Below are 21,837 nucleotides of genomic sequence, written 5' to 3'. Positions count from 1 at the left end.
TTCTCTCTCTCCCTCTCTCTCAGCCACTCAGCTAACGCTTCTCTCTCTCTCTCTCTCTCTCTCTCTCTCTCTCTCTCTCTGCGTGTGTTTGGAGACGGAGCGAGTTTTGTTTCTAACTTTTCTATTTATATATTGTGTTTCAAGTTGTGAATTAGACTGTACTTTATTTGACTGGTTGTTGTGTGTTGTTGTAGTAACAGCTGAGCGACTCGTTCATAAGAGCCGATTCATTGCCGTGAGCGTGAGTCGAATCGCCCACGTCTTGCCATGAGTCGGTTGCGTGGTACATGTTTGCAAAATGTTTTGGTATAGCGCCCCTAGTGGAGAAAAATCCAGCAGCCGCCACTGTCTTAGACTTAGATGTTGATGGGGGACCCTGATGGAAACAAGACAAACGTCTTTCTCAGGTCTGCATCCCCTTAACAATTGTATGTATTGAGCCGTACTGTATTGTACCCATTCTGCAATCTGTTAAATAAAGTTTTCATTCATTCATTCATTCATTAGAGCATGGCGATAGAACGCCGGGTAGTTTGCAGGCTGTTCGACGCGGAAATGGGCAAAGACACAGCTCGTCACGCTATTGGGCGCACATGTCACATGACCAGAAACGTGCGTGGCCAATCAGAGCGCAAAACGGGAACGCGGAAGGACAAGCCAGTTGCCTAAAGCATAGACGCGCGCGGGTGAGTCATCTTAATATATTCTATGTTTCTCACACCCACTCTGACACCCACTAGCAGCTAAAGCTGGCTTCCGGTTCCTGTATACCAGCCGAGCATCACAGAGAGGAAAGCAGGGAAGATGGCGGCGGCCGAGTCGGATCGTGAAGTAGTACCGTCCGCTCTCTGTTCTGAGTTCCTGAGTTTCTCCGCTAAGGACACCGCCTCGGTAGGACAGCTTCTCCCGTGATGATGAGTGTTGTTTACCGTGTTGTGTGGCTTGTGTGATGCGGAAAATAGTCTCGTTCTTTTTTGACTGCGTGGATTTAAATATTTGTCTCATCTTGTTTTTCACCGGAGCGATGCCCCCCCCTCTCCTCTCTCCTAGCAACCAGCTAAGCTAAGCTAGCCTCGTCCCCACAGAGATAGCTCGTTGGTGCTAACGTTAGCTAGCTTAGCTAGATTAACATCTGTCTGTTGATACATTGGTGATAACAACAGTTTGCCGTTCTCATTAGATACATACATAAATCGGCCTTTTTTAAGTAGGTGCCGTCTTTATGTTCGCGTAATCAGTGTTTGTACATTTGACTGCTCATACTTAGCATCACAGTTAATGTGATGTTGTTGTTGTTCTCGAGCTGCTGTCAAATCCGCCCCAACGTTACCTAACACAGCAGTCAGTCGCTACAAGACACACTCCAGGCGTCTGTTGCTGTTTGTTTTCACAACAATGAGCTTGTTAATGAGATACTTGTAACGCTAACGAGGAGTTGTGTGTCATAAATGTATAGATGATGTAGCAGTACTGTCTATCTGTATGTCGTGTGTGTCATATTATGTTATGATGAATTGAAAATGGGGGACCCTGATGTAAACAAGACGAAAGTCTTTCTCTGGTCTGCATCCCCTTAACCCTTTATCTGCCAGGGATTATTCTGATCTTAATCCACTGTCTACCAGTACTGTAAGTTTATGGAGATGTTCCCCTTCTTTGCAGGGCTAGAACTTTTTAAATTGTATTGCTAAATTGACATTACTATGGCCCATTCAACGTCAAGTATCTATCGTTTAGGATGTAGCAACATTCTACTTTTTCATTCACATATTCATACTAAAATACGGTCTAAAGTATAAATATGTTTTTATCGTTTTCTGCAGCATTCTGCAGAACGTGATTTTTAGCCACAAATACATATATTAGAATCATCAAATGTAGTTTGATACAGATTGACGTCAGATAAAAAAATTCAATTGTACAAGGTCCTAAGCGTCATGCCTCATCATCTGCTGGTGACCGGGGGGGGGGGGGGGGGGGGGGGGGGGGGGGGGGGGGGGGGGGGGGGTTATAAGTCCGTGGGCGACGTTAAATAATTTATGTAGTATGGGCGATACATAGATCACAGCAGTTTATATGGATCCTAATATTCAAACACGCTGAAACTTACCGCAGCTTCCTCTGACCGCTGGGTGGTCAGCGTGGAGCAGAAAGTTCGCGATTATGGGATGTTGATGTATGCGATCCATTTCCAGGTTGTGTAATAATATATGTCCAAATCATGTTGTTTATCGAGTTATTGGCAACGGATCGCTGTCCAGTGTGTCGAGCTGGAGTCCCGCTAACGATAGCGAGTGCCCGGACCGAATATGGATGAGCACCACTTCCGGCGCGTCACTTCCTGTTTGGGTGATCCGCCGATCGGCCACCAGATGGCGCTCTTGAACCGTTGGAGAGTTGAGAGGAGATCAACAGGAGATCTCAAGTCTCCGTGGGTGAAATATGATTGCCATCACAGATTTTAGAAATATTGATCTCAAAGACGCCTTACGGCGTCATTGGCAGATTACGCATGGCGGAGAATGACGTGGTAACACGTCATTGGCGAATAAAGGGTTAACAATTGTATGTATTGAACTGTACTGTACCCATTCTGCAATCTGTTAATAAAGTTTTCAATCAATCAATCAATTGTGTGCCCAACAGACCAGTGTTGGCAACTACACAACTACACCAATAACAACACCAGACATTTACATTTAGTCATTTAGCTGACGCTTTTATCCAAAGCGGCTTACAAGTTCTGTGCGACAAGCCATCAGGAAGGGCACAACTCTATCAGCTGAGCAACAATGTTCATCAAAGTGTTGAGTGCTACAGTGTAGGTTAGTTTATTAGGACAAGTGCATGACGGTACGGTTAGTTAGGGTTAGATATGTTTTTATTTTTTATCTTTTTAATTCAGATAATGGTTGAAGAAGTGCGTCTTTAGTCGACGGCGAAAGATTGGACGTGTTTTGGCTGTCCTAACTGGGGTGGGTAGTTCATTCCACCATTGTGGGGCAAGGACTGAGAATAGGCGACTTCTCTTTGATGACCCTCCCGGAGCTTGGATAGGAGTAGTTCTGAGGCGGCCACAAGATGCAGAGCGTAGGGGTCTTGAGGGTGTGTAGTTAGAGACCATTGACCGGAGGTAGGCGGGAGCGGTTCCCTTTGCCGCACGGTATGCTAGGTCGAGGGCCTTGAAGCGGATTCGTGCAGCAATGGGGAGCCAGTGCAGGTCCCTAAGAAGTGGGGTGACATGGGTCGACTTCGGTAGGTTTGAGATCAGGCGGGCCGCTGCGTTCTGAATGAGTTGAAGATAGGGCTGGGCGATATGGCCTAAATATGATATCACGATATTTTCTGACCTTTCGGCGATACACGATACACATCACAATGTTTTTCCTTTTTTACCCAAACAATTCATTATGAGGCTTACCAAGACAGTATTTGAGTTTGCAAGCGAACATTAAAGACAAAAGACTCATGCATTTAGCATTTTTATATTATATATTAGATTTAGATTATTGGATTCTTAGATTATATATTTAGCATTTTAGCCTTTCGTTTTTTTATATTATATATTAGATTAGATTTAGATGATTAGATTACATATTGTAACTATTTATTTATTTACATGTATGTATACATTTATTATTTGAACGGCTTAAGGCTATATCTGTACTTGATGTTTGTTTGTTGTGTTGCATACTTGAAATAAACTTCAATCAAATCAAACCCCCCCTCTTAAAAACAAAAACCTGTGTTTAACCTAGCCATCTATAAAACATCATGCTAAAACTGTGAAACAAATGTCCTACTCCCCTAAAGAAAGAAATACATAGCAAACATGACTCAGTTATCCAATAGTGCTGCTGCTTTTTATTTTGTTAAAATTTTAGTTAATAAGACTAAAAGACTACAATATATATGACTACAAGGGCCAGAAGCCCACTTCATGACGGCTTCCTGTCCTCTCATTCCATTTCCGGTTTTCCGGTTAACGTTACATTTTCAACAACAGATTGCTGCTAATTAAACACTTCATGGAAACGGAGTAACGTTAACGTTATGTCAAGTTCATACGTGTAGTGTAGTATGAACTCCACATAACGTTAACATTACTCCGTGTCCACTGTTGCTGCCACTGTTGCGTCGCAGATGCATGGTACACTCTGTTAGCTCCGTAGCTAATCCGCTCATAAACTAACTTACAGATAGCAGTACCGTTAACGCCGGAGTTTACTCCTGGGTTTCAGGGGGCATCCCTAGCACTGAGCCACCACCGCCTCTCTGGCTAGGTGTGTGCGCTTGCGTGCGTGTATGTGCGTGTAGATGACGTAATTTTGGCAAGTGTGTGTGTGACTGACTTTTTTTTTCTGCAAGAGGGAGAGGCGAGAGAGAGGGGAAAGCATTTAGCACTGCGCTTGTAAGTCTCATCTCAGCCGCGGCGGCCTCTAACGCGAGGGCAAAACATCACGATATCCGCGATACGTTTAAAAAGTGTATTGTTAATGAACTGTACCCGATATTTATATAATATCGTCATATCGCCCAGCCCTAGTTGAAGAGGCTTAGTGGCAGTGGCCGGGAGGCCAGCGAGCAGTGCGTTACAGTAGTCGAGGCGGGAGATGACTGTTGATTGGACGAGGAGTTGGGTGGCTTCTTTTGTCAGGAAGGGGTGGATCCTTCTGACGTTGCTCAGGACGAATCGGCAGGTTCTGGTTGTCGCTGCGATGTGAGCAGAGAAGTTCAACTGGTCGTCGAGGACAACACCAAGGTTCTTGGCGGTCGGGGACGCGGTCACAGCTGCATTCTCGACTGTGATGGAAAGCTTGTCAGGGGGGAGGATTTGGCCGGCAGGTGGAGCAATTCTGTTTTGCTTAGGTTCAGTTTGAGGTGGTTGGTCGTCATCCAGGCGGAGATGTCGGACAGACAGGCCGAGATCCGCTCAGAGACGTGGATATCTGAGGGAGGGAAGGAGAGGAAGAGTTGAGTATCGTCGGCATAACAATGGTAGGAGAAGCCATGAGACGTGATAATGTTACCCAGTGATTTAGTGTAGAGGGAGAAGAGAAGGGGTCCTAAAACCGAGCCCTGGGGGACACCCGTCCGCAGGGGGCGGGTGGCCGACAGGGTCCCTCTCCATGACACTTGGTAGGAGCGGTCATTGAGGTATGATGACAGCCATGTCAGCGCAGAGCCAGCCACTCCCATTCCTGCGAGGGCCGTGAGGAGGATCTGGTGGTTGACTGTGTCGAAGGCTGCAGATAGATCTAGGAGAATCAGGACAGAGCAGAGGCCTTTCGCTTTTGCTAAGTGAAGTGCCTCTGTGACCGCAATGAGGGCTGTCTCTGTGGAGTGACCATTCCTGAAGCCTGACTGATTTGTCTAGGAGGTCATTCTGTAAGAGATAAGCAGATAACCGTATCTGCTTCTTCTACCTGCTGCGTTTTGCCAACAAGTCCCTCTTCCTGCTCCACTAAAAGCAGTCAACAACCCAAACCTTTCGACCTCTGCTTACTTGGGCCTAACAAAAATAATAGTTGGTTTCAGGTTGGTTGTCAGTTTGGCCATGGGTAGGTAGGGAATTTATTTTATTTTATTTTTTTATTTTATTCTTTCCCATAGGGAATTTCTTTATTTAATTAAAATGTTCACAACAACATGGATGCATGTACTCTGCCAGCATGTTTAATATCCATAATACTAAATGTTTGACTAAGATTTCTATAAAACTTTATTCTAAAAAAAAAAAAATCGGATTTTTTTTTTTTTTTTTTTTAATATATAATTTTTTTTAAAAACTCATAAAATATATTGGGTCGCACCTAAATCGGCAGGGTCGGTCGGCAACCTGAAACCAACCATTATTTTTGTTAGGCCTTAGTGGCTTTTCTTCTGTAATGCTAGTGCAGAGCTAATAATGTGTGTCAATGAATACGATTAATTGAAAATGGGGGGGACCCTGATTTAAACAAGACAAAAGTCTTTCTCTGGTCTGCATCCCCTTAACAATTGTGTGTATTGAGCCGTACTGTATTGTATCCATTCTGCAATCTGTTAATAAAGCTTTCAATCAATCAATGTCATCTCCAGCAGCAGTTGATATTAGTGCAGAATGTGATTTTTTTTCAGGGGTTTTCTATTTGTTTGTCACAGTTGGCACATCTTTTTTCTTCTACTCAAGATGCCCATGTTGCTGGTTTTTCTTCCTTGTGTCCTTTTTGTGGTGTAATTCTATCGTTGAGATAGAAAATGTTCAATGTGTCTAAAATAGCTTTCTGAACCCAGTTCCCTGCATGATGAGCAGAAAGCAGCCTGCTAGGCTACATATAAGAACCTATGGCAGCTAGAGTTGCATGCTAACCTACTACACAGACTCCTTGTTGTAATCCAGGTTAGTGGGTCAGTCATACATTCAGCGTTATGGCTCAATTTCAACTTAAGAGCATGTTACATGTTTACAAATGCCTTTTCCGCGATGTCGGCTTAATCTACAGTAGGCTGCAGTTGATAACGGTTAATTGTGTCACTGGGCCAAGCTCTGCTACTAGTTGATTTGAGTAGCACGATATGTCCCTCGAAAGCATGGAGGCCCACAAGTCGTTGTGAAATTGTGTGTCACAGACGGTACGAGTCCAGAGTTGTGGTTGTCTGCGTTTGTCTCACTGCTGCTAATCAGGATTACATGGACAGTGTTTGCTGATGGCTCCAGAACAGCTGTGCCGTTTTCCCAGGAGAATGTTGCTTGATCACCACCAGCACAGTATTGACTCGCCATGTTACTATCCGGTAGCTCTGCTCTGCTCTGCTCACAGAACGCTTAACAACATCCAGGTTCTATGGCCCTGGTGAAATTGGACATTTCAAGTTTCTTTATTAGTTGTCATACAGAAGTACAGAATACTTTTATACAAAATGCTTCTTTCTGTTACGCTCCAAGTATAAAATAGAAGTCAAGTATGTGGACAAAAGTGTTCAGTATATACATGTATACAATGTACAATGCAGAGTAGAAGTAACTGAGTTACAAATACTATACAGTGCAACGCATAAATGGGATGAGGTACAATTTACAGTAAGGTGTAATGAGGTATGGGTGTAGTGCAAATTCTTTACCAATAAATATAAAGTGTGTTGTTTAGGTGTTCTAAAGTGGGTGCTGCAGTGAGTTGTTTGTTTAAAGTGAGCGTGTGGGTGTGTGTGCTGTGCGTGCATTTGATGGGTGTTACATAGTGTTATTGTCATTTAGCATTCTGATGGCCGGAGGATAGAAGCTTCTTCTGAGTCTCTCTGTGCTTGCCATGAGTTTGGTTCTTTTGTAATAATTATATGGGAACTGCACTGAAATTTACCATTATTCAATGCTGGGGCAATTAATCACATTTTAAAACAAGACTATCGACTTTTAGCCAAGTCATGTTTTTATGTCGGGTTGTGGTGCTGAGAGACGGGAGTCGGAGGCGGAGTTACAAAGCAGACTGTAACTCCTTTAATATTCATCAGCACAACTACACGATACAGTACGTTACTGGAAAGCTAGAAAGAATGCTTCGTGCCACCGCCTAAATCAGATTGTTCGATGTTCTAGAACAGTGGTCACCAACCTTTTTAAGCCCAAAATCACTTTTTTTTTGGTGAAGGCAAGATCTACCTATTGAAGTGTTGAGAGAAAAAGACAGCCAAGATTGTACTTTAAAGTAAATTACTTTTATCTGCCTGTATTATTTCTAATTACATGCAATGCTTTGGTCCAACATCAAACCGTCAAAGTAGAACTGTAATATGTACTTTCTCAGTCAGTGCTAAGTGCAGTCATCTTATGCAGCATCACTTTTCACATCAAAACAAAAGTAGAACTGTAATGTGGACTTTCTCATATTATTAACATTGACAAACATATTTACAATTAGCATTTTATAAAGTAGAACTGTAATGTGTACTTTCTCAGTCAGTAGGGATGGGTACCTTTCACATTTGAACCGATACCGGTACCGGTACCTGTGAATCGATACCGGTACCCAACGGTACCTTTTTTCGGTACTTTAAATTATTTTTTTTTTTTACTTTTTTTTTTTTTTTTTTTTTTACTTTTTTCTTTTCATGTCAACGTTCACACGCACAATATATGCTTACCTAGGATTTGACTTGATTCAACAACAAAGCAGTCGGAGCAATGACAAGCCGAAAACTGTCGACATTTAATTTACCTACCTCAGTTGTAAAAAAAAATCCAAACTTCAAATAACTACAATTTCGACAGTTTTCGGCTTGTCATTGCTCCGACTGCTTTGTTGTTGAATCAAGTCAAATCCTAGGTAAGCATATATTGTGCGTGTGAACGTTGACATGAAAAGAAAAAAGTAAAAAAAAATTAAATAAAAGTAAAAAAAAATTTAATAAAATTTTTTATTTTTAATTTTTTTTCAATTTTTTTTTTCGGTTTCTCACTTGATTCGATACTCGGTAGTACCGACGTGTTTCGGTTCGGTACCTCAAAAGTACCGAATTCGGTACCCATCCCTATCAGTCAGTGCTAAGTGCAGTCATCTTATGCAGCATCACTTTTCACATCAAAACAAAAGTAGAACTGTAATGTGGACTCTCATATTATTAACATTAGAAAATGCTAATTGTAAATATGTTTGTCAAAGTAGAACTGTAATGTGGACTCTCAGGGAAAGATACAAAAATAAATAAAAAATTTCAGGGAAAGATCTACAGGGAAGGTCTCAAAGATCGACCAGTCGATCAAGATCAACGGGTTGGTGACCACTGTTCTAGAATGTTCGGCTATGACATCATCACAAACTTTCCAGAATGTTCGGGCGGAACTAGTAGTGAATTATGTGGGTGAATTATGTACCATTACAATCACTACAGGGTCATGTTTTTCAGTTTAAATATATTTAAAGTTAACACTTTGATCGCCATGGTTCAAATTCATAATTTACCATCCCTAGCCAGCTCTATTTGTCTATGGAGAAGTTCCCCTTCTTTGCAGGGCTATAACTTTTTAAATTCTATTGCTAAATTGCCATTATTATGGCCCATTCAATGTCCTATATCCATTGTTCAGGGTGTAGCAACGATATACCTTTTCATTCACATATTCATACTAAAATATGGTCTAAAGCAGTGGTTCTCAACTGGTCTAGCCTCGGGACCCAACATTTTCCTTAGTCATTAAGTCGTGACCCAAAATTTTGAACCACTATGATTTATGTAAAAATAAACACAAAAAAGTGCAACAAAAGTGCACCTATTGCTAAAAACCCAATGAAATCAAATAATAATAAATAATTATGCTTAGCAGATTTCTTAGCTTAACATAACAGACCTAAGTTTGGGGGAACTAATGGGATAACTGGGGTTGCAACAAAAGTGCAACTAGGGCTAAAAACCCAATGAAATTAAATAATAATAAAGGTGCAGTTGCCTGCTCTCACCACCTGGGGTCTGCCCGTCAGGAAGTCCAAGACCCACTGGCAGAGGTCATAGTTCAAGCCCAGGTCCCTGAGCTTGGCTATGAGTTTGGAGGGGACTATGGTATTGAATGCTGAGCTGTAGTCGATGAATAGCATTCTCACATAGTTTCCCTGCCTCTTGTCCAGGTGTGATGCTGCTGTGTGCAGCACATAGGCTATGGCGTCCTCCGTGGACCTGTTGGGGTGGTATGCAAATTGCAGGGGGTCCAGGTTGATGGGGAGGGAGGAACAGATGTAGCCCTTCACTAGCTTCTCAAAGCACTTCATGGCTATGGAGATGAGAGCTACAGGGCGGTAGTCATTGAGGCAAGCTGGCTTGGATTTTTTGCGTACAGGGATAATGGTGGACTTCTTCAGACGGGTGGGGATGACAGCCTGTTCTAAGGACAGGTTAAATATGTCAGTGAATACCGGGGCCAGTTGGTCGGCACAGACTTTTAGGACGCGGCCGGGGATACCGTCCGGTCCTGCTGCCTTCCTGATATTCACTTTCTTAAACGTCCTCCTCACCTCATGTTCTGTTATCCTGAACACTGAGTCTCCATCAGCAGTGCCCCCCCCACTCCTCCATTGCAGTGGTTTGTAGGCTGGTGCTGTTATTCCCAGCCTCAAACCTCGCATAGAAGGTATTGAGATCATTTGCCAGTTGGATGTCACTGTTCAGTTTGAGGGAGGTGCCTTTGTAATCTGTCATCGTTCTGAGGCCCTGCCAAATAGCTCTATAGTCAGCCTGTTCATATTGAAGTTCAATTGAATCCATGTAGCGCCTTTTTGCTTCTATTACTGTCCTCCTAACATTGTATCTCACCACCTTGTGGTCATTCATGTGTTGCCTGTCACAAGCCTGGCGTTGTATGCTGAGGTGCGCGCCTTCAGAGCTTCACGGACGGATTTGTCTACCCAGGGCTTTTGGTTTGGGTAAACTCTAATTGTGGTAGAGGGGATTGTTTCTTCTACCAAAGTACAAACAAAGTCCAGCACTGTTTCCGTGTAGTCATTAATATTATCTGTGTTATCGCGGAACACCCCCCAGTCTGTACATTCTAGTGCAGCTTGGAGCGTCTCCTCCGACGCCACCATCCACCTCTCGCGATACTACAGGAATGCGCTTGAGACTTTGTTTATACTGCGGTACAAGAAAGATGGCGTCGTGATCTGACTTGCCGAAAGGACTGGCAGCATGTGATTTTTAACCGCTCTTAAATTGCGAGTAGCAATGGTCTAAAATATTCCCGCCTCTGGTAGAAGAAGTCACATGCTGGTAGAATTTTGGCAGCACTTTTCTCAGATTAGCGCTATTGAAATCACCCACAACCACAATAGCAACATTAGCTGCTTGGAGCTTGTTTACCTCGTTGTGGAGCTTGGAGAGTGCGTCGCCTGTGTTTGCTTGTGGTGGAATATACACTCGGATCAGAATGACCGACGTTAATTCTCTCTGGAGAAAGAATGGCCGGCACTTGATGGATATATACTCCAGGTTTGGGGAGCAGTGGTTTGAAAGCTCCTTCACGTTGCCTGGATCACACCAATTGTTGTTCAACATGAAAGCTATTCCACCTTCCCGCTTTTTACCGGAATCTTCCTCTGTACGTTTGAATACTTGTTACAGTAATCCTTACAGTGACGGCTTATTCACACTCTTCCTCAGTGTTCCGGCAGGTGTTGACTTTCTTACAGTTGCATGCTTCGATACATGCCATGTGACTCTTCCTGAATATAATAGAGTAGAAGATAATTAAAAGATTATAGCCAGCTCCCGTACAAGTATATTCGAACACATGATACAATTGTCCTTACAGTGATTTATTCTGTTCCTTCATTCCTTTTTTTCTCTCTGTTATAGGCATTATGTTCACAATTCTGTTAACGACAAACAGTCTAGAGTATACAGTCTTGCAGGTGGATGTAGAGATGTAGAGATCCAGCTTTCATGTAGAGATGCGTACATCGGATTCTGTCATAGTGAGCCAAGAGTAGAAGCAGCACATCTGTGTCACGCGCTGACACAACGATTGTTTCCACTGGAGCCTGGATGAGAAAATCAGACGTGTATCAGCTTCCTCATGGTCAGCACTCAGAGAGGAGACTTCAAGATCTGGATCTGTTGACTTGACAGTTGTCGCTTCAGCAAACCTCTCTGATACTACAACTACAGGTTCATCGTCCGGGCTGTGTTCTATCAGGTGGTTTGAGAGTAGTTGAGCGATATCTGATTTGTTGTCTTCAAGGGCCATGAAGCTCGACCAATCGGCAGGAACTGGAACAGACTTTTTGATTTCACGACGTACTGGTCTGTGGCGCTGTTTGCGTTTCACCCTTGTGCCTGTTTTGATGGATTGGTCATGGTATCTGTCAAAGACGACATCTACCCTCTGGTATTTTGCTCCCATCTTCAACACGGTGTCAGTGAACTTGTTGGCATAGTCACCAAATGTTGTAGTGTCAGGTGGCTTTCCGAGTGCCATTACCAGAGCTTGGCCATCAATGCCCAGGCAGCTGGGTCCCTGAAGGGTAAGATCTGCAGGGGTTTTAACTTGTTTCGTCAGTATATTTGCGAACACAGACTTGTTGGTGGAATGTAGACTCCCGTTAGTTGTGGCCAGAGATGGTGTTTTGCTTGTTCTTGGAAAGTTGCACAACTTCATACAAAGAGGCAAATGTCTTGGCTTTGTTCTTTCGAATGGGTGATTTCAGGTTCAGGTGCTGGTCACTATCTGGACGTTCACACAAACGTTTGTCCACAAACATGTTCAGTTGTGCCTGTCCAAGGTGTTTGGCTGGCGACGTGATTAAATGGCTCAGTGACTATCTTTATAATAGGGAACAGTTTGTTTCCATAAATGGCGAAGACTCTGACAGGGCAAAGCTAGTCTGTGGGTTCCTCAGGGCTCTATACTTGGCCCCCTTTTATTTTTGATTTATATAAATGATTTTGCTTGGGTATCTCCTAGAGTATTCTCGATCTTGTTTGCTGATGACACCAACATTATAATGTCACATGAGAATTTTGCAGTATTAATTAGGGAAGCAAATTATGGTTTATCTTGTGTCTCAGATTGGTTCCAGACTAATAAGCTATCGTTAAATGTAGAAAAATCAAATTTTATTGTATTTTGTAATAAAGGTAAAAGTTATTCGAAAAAGGAGGCAAAGCTATTAATCAGTAACACCGAAATCAAACAAGTAACTTCAACAAAGTTTTTAGGGATCCTAGTTGATGATAAACTCAATTGGAAAAAACACATTGATCATGTTTGTAAAAAAGCAATGAAGTCAGTAGGTATAATTAGGAAGGTGTGTTCATTGATAAATAGAAGTTGTTTTTTAATCGTCTATTATAGTCTTATCTTTCCTTACATATCGTATTGTAACATAATTTGGGCTAGCACTCATCCATCTCATCTACAAAAAATTATTTTACTTCAAAAAAGATTTGTTAGACTGGCAACCCTCTCAGATCGATTTGAACCATCTGCTCCTCTTTTCAAGAAATTAAACATTCTGACTGTCTGAGGTTAATTCTTTACAGATATGTATATTTGTGTACAAATGCATTCATGATCACAATCTACCAAATGGTTTTAATAGTTTTTTTTTCTTTTAATTCAGATGTTCATTCATATGCTTCACGTCAGTCCAGGGACCTGCATATACCTTATTGTGGTACTTCACTTAGGCAGTTCTCAGTGAGGTATAGAGGGCATAGCTGTCAACACGCACGGTTTTACCGGGATTCTCCTGTATTTCGACCCTCTGCACGGCGTCTTTACGGCGCACGGATTGGTACGTATTTTGTACTAATTATTATTATTATTATTTTTTACAAAATGGGTGCAATTCTCCTCCGTGACGACAGGTGGCAGCAGTGTAGATTAGACCGTTATCACAGGAAGTCAGACCGGGAGACGGTTGCCAGCCGAAGAAGAATAAGAACAGAACAGCGAGCGGATTTGCTCAGAGCTCAGGGGAGAGACTGATGCGGCACCGAGGGTGTCAAATCAACTTAGCCAGTGTCTCTTGATTGCCCACTCTGTGGCTTTTGTCTCTGGAACAAAGGGTTTGCAAATCTTCTGTGGATAAAACAATACAAAGTTACTGTGTATGTGATGCAGGAAGGAATGTGTAAATGTCTTGGTGAACAGCCGTTTGCTCTGCGCCTCGGCGTCCCCCTCCTTCACTCTGACGCCCAATTTCCTGAATGCGATTTATAAATAATAATTTATCCGTTTTAAAAGTTGTCGTGAATCGTCATGTTATGACAAATACAGTTACTGGTAACTCGCAGGCATTGCAGAGATATTGAGGAAAAACACAAAATCGCATTGGCTTTTTTTCTATCTCACATTTCTCTGTAGACACACACTGTTCCAAAATTATATTCCCACTGCTAAATTAATGACCATAGGTATTTTTTTATAGCTTTAACGAGTTGTAGTATTAATATGTAGCCTACAGTTATGAAGGTATAAAGACACTATGGTAATACATTGATTGATTGCTTTTATAGTTTCACAAACACATCAAGACAAATCACAAACACAAAGAAATAAAAAGAACAATAGTATGATGCCAGACACTGTCACATCAATGAACAAACATACACCATGTCGTATGCTTTACACTAAGGACGCAAGGGGCTGATTCTCTGACATATATACACACATTACATATATACACATACACATATATATATATATATATATATATATATATATAATATATACACCAGCGCCGCCAATAGATAAAAAAAATTAACTAATCAATCTCACAATTTTCTGTAATCAATCTAGATTAAAAACAGCATTTTTCTACATAAAACCGAAGCTTGTAACAGATATTTACTTGAGTAAAATCATGGAATTAATGTAAAATCAACACAAAGAAAGTATATTTAGATTCAAAGACTATTTTAATAGCTGTCTTTGAATACAGTTTCTCTCCTGTGAAATACAAATGTTCAACAAAACCATAATTTACATAGCATTTACACTCTAAGTAGGAAAAGTTTACCCTACAACGAAATGGCTGGGTACATACAGGTTTTGACCAGCAGATGGCAGCGACGAGGCAGCTCCATTGGGAGGGGGCGGGGCCGGGTTGGAGGGGGCGGGCTGAGGGGGCGGGGCCAGGAGAAGGGGCGGGGCTAAAACGTGCACGTTTTCTCAAAACGAAATGTTGACAGCTATGATAGAGGGTCCAATCTTTGGAATGCAGCTGATCCTATGCTAAGGAAATCTCCATCTCTGCTTATTTTTAAAGCAAACTACAAAAAAATTCTCATCCAAAAGTAGTAGATAGATAACAGGTCATACATGTAGGTATGCATTTGGTTATGTGGGTGGGTAGGTTTGTAGACAGGTGGGTGGGTTGTTATATATTATTATGTACACAGTATATGCATGTATGTACTGTGTGTATGTATGTTTGTATTAACACAAATCTTTTAATGTATTCTGGTCAGGGGAGGAAACTTAACTTTTTGGCTTACCAGCCAACTGGCGAGTAGATGATTTTTTTTACCAGCCAAACTGATTTTTTTACCAGCCAAAAATAAATCGCTAATTGTGATAATTACTTCTTTGTATGTCTTCCTCTAAATTGATTTTCAATCAATCAGTAATAATCACACCGTGTCTCTACTCTTTAAAATATTTATTAGCATAAAACATTAATAAGTGTCTCTACTCTCCACAATATTAGCATACAACATGTATTAATCACACTGTCTCTACTCTTCAAAATATTAGGATATCACATATTAACATGAAAGAGGGAACTATTCTGGACTGGGTTGGGCTGAACTGGGCAGTGAAAGATGCTGAGCTGGACTGGGTTGGGCTGAACTAGGCAGTGAAAGATGCTGGGCTGGACTGGTCTAGGTTGGACTGGTCTAGGTTGGACTGGGTTGGGCTGGACTGGTCTGGGCACTGGGCACAGTGGGCAGTGAAAGAACCAAGCATTTCACTGTAATGTAATAGCTAAATAAAACAACTTGAACTTGACTTGTTACATTTGCACTCTGGTTGTATGCCAAACATATTCTGGTTGTACTGTACTTGTGCTGTATGATGACAATGCATTGGAACCGAATCTCATGACAATGATAGGGGTTCAGCAGGTGTATTCTGAATGCAAAGTATGACAACATCACCGTTGTGAAGGGCATATGGGCGAGTGGTGATATGGGGGGAAACCCGGTAATAATAAAATGTCACTCGGCTGCATTTAAGCAAAGCCGCTCAGTATAGTCCACTATGTTGAATGGTCGTTATGGTAGCTTGATGCTAGGTAGCTAGCCGGCTAATGCTGGTTAGCCTCACGCCCACTTGTCATTCTCATCCGACTCGAAGGAGAACGCTGTGTGCTGTTGTTCGCCCCCATGTCAGACCGCACTGATATCCGAAAGCGACGACTCTACATGCAATTATTTTCATCCACGATGTGTTTTTGTCTAAGTTTGTCTACGTTGTCAAGCCGGTGACAGGAGTTTGTAGGTCCGCGCGCAGTGGTCTGTCCACTTCCCCTAAATGCGCGACATCTTCTAGAAAACGAGTGTTCATTGGAGGATCTTAGAGCGCATCTGTACAACGATGATGTTCATTGGTTATGGTCGGATTATTATGAGGCGCAAATGGGAGGAATCAAGGGGGGAGTCAGAGTTCGGCTTGTGCCAGTGAGCGAATCAGCAGATTGCAGAATGATTTTTTTGTTTTGTTTTGTAATTGCTAGTACTCGCCAGACTGGCGAGTGCTCTTCATGAATCACTCGCCAAACGTAAAAAATACTCGCATTTGGCGAGTAAAGTGGCCTAATTTCCTCCCCTGATTCTGGTATTTTATAATATGCATATTTTTGTATGTTTGATTTTATGAAACAGGGGACGTTCTTGATAAGCCTCTAGGCTTCTAACTTCTCCTTCACAATCGTTATAACGTACACCGGTTCCTGACAGGGAGCGAGCGAACTAGAGGCGCGCGACACTGTCCTGATATGAGACGGCGCGTGTCCGAGTGTGTCTGTGTCTGTGTGTGTGTTACCTGGAAGCACACGTGGGGGGGGGGCCAAAGCCGCCTGCGATTCTTGACCAATAAAAAGTGTTTAGGGGCGGGACTCGGCCGCGTAATCGCTCAACTAGAGACACAGCGAGCGAATATCTGAGGGGTGGACGACATCGCTGCTCAGTTCGCTGTCGCTCGCGGCAGGTCAGGATAGTCTGATTGAAACGAATACATTTTAATCATTTTCGCAATCACGCTCGCTCGCGTCGCTCCCTGTCAGGAAGGGGTGTTATTATGTATTGTTTTTACTTCTGTTTAACTGTGTTAATAAACAAACAAACAAACAAAACAAAACGCTAACGTAACGTTAATTTCGGTCTTTAACATGATGTGGTCATAAAGGTAGAGCCATATGGAATCCGCGATCACGGAATCGCGGACGGAATCGCGGAATTGAGCAATAAAAATGGAATCCACTATAAAAAAATAATTTTTTTTTTTTTTTTTTGTGGGACTTGTACAGCACTTTGTTCAACTTTGTCAGTGCTGTAAAGTTTAAACCTTTTAAAATCTTAGACAAACAAAACACTTTGCTTTCATGAAATATTGTAAGCCGTCATTTGAGGCTTTATAAAAGCAGCACAATGAACACAAATCTGTCAGTGCCGAGTCCGACCTCATCTTAAATAACAAACAGCATTGCTAACAAAGAGAGGCAGAGTTGATTTTGCAAAAATATATATAATTTTTTTTTTTTTTTAAATCAATTTTTTTTTTCATATTCGAATCCCATGCCCATCGAACAAAGCTTCGAAGCTTCAAAGTATTTAAGACGGCCCTATTAAATGGACTGTTATATCTTATTAAATTGTGGACATTTATTCATTCCCACTTATTAGACACTATTTCTGATGGTAAAATGAGCGTACAAAGCAAAATACAGAATTCTGAAATATTAAAACGGAAAAAACGGAATTTGGAAAAAAATTAAATGGAATTTGGAAAAAAATAAAATGGATTTCATATGGCTCTACATAAAGGAATGGCAAGGATTGCAAAGCACGTTAGATGCATTTGACCCGTTGCGGAATAAAACGGCAGGGATTTGTTATGGGTCGCAAAATAGGCACACTAGCCTGCGTCTATACTTTCCGTAGCCACATTTCTGGCAGACGTTCTCTGATTGGCACTGACTGACGCTCTCTGATTGGCCACTGACATGTTTGCCCAATAGCGTGACGAGCTGTGTCTTTGCCCATTTCCGCGTCGATTACAGCCTGCAAACTACCTGGCGTTCTATCGCCATGCTCTAAGACAAACTCTAACCTTAACCAACTTCGAAAGAGTGCCTAAGCTTAACCGTCGAAAGAACTTGCCGTCACGCTCTAAGACAAACTCTAACCTTAACCAACTTCGAAAGAGTGCCTAAGCCTAACCAGTGTAGAAACTGACGTCGGCCAATCAGAGAACGTTTCAGAGAACGTCTGCCAGAAATGCGGCTACGGAAAGTATAGACGCCACTAGCCTTGCTCTGTTTCAGACGCCTACTGCTGTGTGCTGTTGAGCCGAGCGGATACGACTCCACAGGATTTTCAAAATAAGAGTATCGCAATATGAATAGATCTTTTTACCTTGCATCGATCCTATTGGATCATTGATAATATATCGATCTGGATCGATGTATCGTCCCACCCAGCGTTTCCGTTAGCCGGTAATTAGCGGTATTTGACCGGCAAAATCTGTTGAAGTCCGACATATTTAATCTCTCCGGTCTTAATGTCCGGTGAAAATAATTCCCTGAGTCTAAGCACAATTTGATTATTTGAATTGTATTAAAATAGGCTAAAATTAAATAGCCTATGCGATGAACGAAACAATCATTACATTTGTTTCATCGTTGCTTCTAATATTGACAACGACGTTGTCAGCGAGAGCTTAGTGCTGGGTGTGCGAGTGCATGTGAAGCTGCAGAGCCGGAGCAGCAGCAGCACAGTGCAGCACAGTGCAGTACTCCAATTCAGCCATTGGCAATTCAGCTGTTAGGTGGGGGGCGCTGCTGTGCGGTCCCCAGATAGAGCCAGAAAAGAGCCAGAAAACAGCTGAATCTGCTGCTCTGCATACATACTCTCGCAAATAAGTCGTTGGGAGGTGGAGAGAGAGAGAGTCGTCACGCAAACCCACGATAATGTTGCCGTCTCTCTCTGCCAAATTTCTCAGTTCTTCGCTTGATATAATTAATACAAATGTTTGTTGTCATTCTTTTGCCTATCAATTGTTTTTAAGCTCAATAAACTCTGACCGGAATTTCTCTCATTTGACCGGTAGATTGAAATCTACCGGACACTGAGGCCGGCAACAATTTTTTCTAACGGAAACCCTGGTCCCACCCCTACCTGATGCCATCAGCTGTTATTGAAGGCTTGGCAGTAATTGCCTCTTATTAGTAACTAGAAGGTTAGTGCTTGTGGCCTATAGATAGATGTTGTCTAGGTGGTGGTAATTGTAGCAGAAGTCGGGCTGCTTGGCTCTGGCAGAGGCCCTGAGGCACCAGACCACTGGCCACCAGCTCGGTCTGGATTGCAGTGGCTGGTAATGTGATACTCGGGGAAACCTGCATGCAGACTGTGGCAGTGCAGCAGAGAGCGAAGGGAGCATTACGTCAAGGTGTGTGTATTTGTGAATGTACGTGTCTGTGGGTTTGTGTGTGTGCGCGCTATTATAGTCGTTCACACTCGTTTGACATTGGCTATTACTGTGCCATGAAAGCTCTCCCCCTACATTCCACACAGTAGTCTGTGGCGTTGCTCTGCTGAATACATAACATTTACTGGATGAACCCGATCTACCCGTGGTCATTTAAGGTCCACATGCTGCTTGTATACATTTGACATCTGTCACCCAGCTTACTAAGGTAACACTATACAAAACGGTGCATGCTAAGGTGGGCCTAGTGTTGAGACTGAGCTTATGCCATTAGTATTTTAGTGAATATCTAGTTATTTGCAATAAAAATCAATCTAGACCAAACTTGTGTTTGGCATGGACATGGCTGTTTGCCAACTCACCAGTTTACCTTGTTCTCCTTCAGTCATCTTGTAACTGCCAATAGTATGCTGCCTTTTTGCTGCCAGTGCATGAGTCACCCGAGACAGATTTTGTAGTATAATTGGTCGGTCGACATAAAAGTTGGGCTGCAGGGAGTGACGGATCCTCGTAGGTAGATCGTTTGTGTGACTTGGATCTTTTTAAGACAGAGGGGTGAAAGAAAGGCTCATGCCCGATGCTAAGCCATGCAGTCTGAGTCATAAAGACAGACGAATAGGAACCTGCTGCATGAGTCAAGTTAGGTAAACAATCTTGGTTTATTAATTTTTTTACGTCCCTTTGGCTTTCATATCTGTCTGTGTGTCACGTTGCTGACAAGCTTGGGTGTCCACAGTACCGGAGGTCTGGGGAGAATGTTGTTAAAAAGCAGACTGTCTGAGTTCAAATGCTGTTTGAACAAATGTCCTTCACATGCTCCCTGAAGTGCCTCTGTTTGTCTCTCTGTCTGTCTGGTTTGACTTATGATTATATCCCACAGCATCAGCACCTCTTTCTAATCATGGTTTTGACCGTAAGACCTCTTGGCGAGAACCACAGGTGGGGTTTTGTGAGATTATATTGCAGATACCTTTTCAATAGCGCCTGGCTAAACGTCTACCATGTGCCTGCAGAGATAAACGGAGGTCTATATCGGAGCGTTCACAGAACCGCGGAGTCGACAGTTCCAGTTTAATGCAGACGAGGCCGTTGGGGACGACTCGGGCAGTGTTCTTTTCTTTAGGCTGTATTGTTGACTTAGATTAGAACGTTGTGTCCGCATTTCAAAGAGCAGATGGCTCATGCATTCACTCCCATACAGTCAAAACACAGACTACAGGCGGTTAGGAGTCGGGTAAACGTGAGTCGGGTAAACGTGAGTCGGGTAAACACACAAGTGAGTCATCTAGTGATGTATATCTATGTCCTCACACCCCACTGGTTAAAGACTAGCTTCCGGTTCCTTTATACCAGACAACCAGCTGAGCGCTTCTCACACCCACTGTCTTCCGGTTCCTTCATATCAGCACAGCAGCTGAGCGCTTCTCGCACCCACTGTCTTCAGGTTCCTTCATATCAGCACAGCAGCTGAGCGCTTCTCACACCCATTGTCTTCCGGTTCCTTCATATCAGCACAGCAGCTGAGCGCTTCTTGCACCCACTGTCTTCTGGTTCCTTCATATCAGCACAGCAGCTGAGCGCTTCTCACACCCACTGTCTTCCGGTTCCTTTATACCAGACAACCAGCTGAGCGCTTCTCACACCCACTGTCTTCCGGTTCCTTCATATCAGCACAGCAGCGAGATTCTCACACCCACTGTCTTCCGGTTCCTTCATATCAGCACAGCAGCTGAGAGCTTCTCACACCCACTGTCTTCCGGTTCCTTCATATCAGCACAGCAGCTGAGAGCTTCTCGCACCCACTGTCTTCCGGTTCCTTCATATCAGCACAGCAGCTGAGCGCTTCTCACACCCACTGTCTTCCGGTTCCTTTATACCAGACAACCAGCTGAGCGCTTCTCACACCCACTGTGTTCCTTCATATCAGCACAGCAGCGAGATTCTCACACCCACTGTCTTCCGGTTCCTTCATATCAGCACAGCAGCTGAGAGCTTCTCACACCCACTGTCTTCCGGTTCCTTCATATCAGCACAGCAGCTGAGAGCTTCTCGCACCCACTGTCTTCCGGTTCCTTCATATCAGCACAGCAGCTGAGCGCTTCTCACACCCACTAGTTAAAGTTGGCTTCCGGTTCCTTTATACCAGCTTAGCAGAGAGAGGGAAGCAGGGAAGATGGCACTGTCCGCTCTCTCTCGTGACTTCCTGCGTTTCCTTGCTAAGGACACCGCCTCGGTATGAAAGCTTCTCCCATGATGAGTGTTTATATCGTGTTGTGGCTTGTGATGCGGAAAAGAGTCTTGTTATATTTTCGACGGCATGGATTTAAATATTTTTGATGCCCCCCCCCTCTCCTTAGCAACTAGCTAAGCTGACCTATCGTCTCCCAGATGGTAAATCACCCTTTTGGAATGGACTCAATGAAAGTGAATGGGAGAACGGATTTCTGACTCCACATTTTACTTCTCACTGATGCAGCCGGGGTCTACCAGAGTTCATTCTGGAGCCTCTGAGCCGCGCGGATCATGTGTTATACTGTACACACGATGGATCAATACATTTATCGATTTTTTCGAATGGCGATCGGAAATTGGAATAAACCATTTGGATACCATCTGACCTCAGGTAAGGAATCTATGTTATCAGTGTTAGGATAATCAGA

General features: G+C 43.0%; 1 protein-coding gene across 4 annotated transcripts in view; it reads left to right on the top strand.

Moving 5' to 3' along the window:
• The first annotated feature begins 779 nt into the window (after positions 1-779).
• ubr2 (ubiquitin protein ligase E3 component n-recognin 2) overlaps positions 780-21,837 on the top strand; it is a 168,581-nt gene continuing 147,523 nt past the window's right edge. For all 4 annotated transcript variants that reach the window (XM_084321190.1, XM_084321188.1, XM_084321189.1 and 1 more), the window contains exon 1: positions 780-891. In XM_084321190.1, coding sequence (XP_084177316.1) covers positions 805-891 — 87 coding nt within the window. In that variant the 5' untranslated portion in view covers positions 780-804. The remainder of the gene's footprint in view (positions 892-21,837) is intronic.

This window comes from Notolepis coatsorum (genome assembly GCF_963971535.1).
Source record: "Notolepis coatsorum genome assembly, chromosome: 9".
NCBI classification, from domain to species: domain Eukaryota; kingdom Metazoa; phylum Chordata; class Actinopteri; order Aulopiformes; family Paralepididae; genus Notolepis; species Notolepis coatsorum.
Note: the sequence above shows the minus strand (reverse complement) of the source record. Positions and strands in the feature narration are given on the sequence as shown.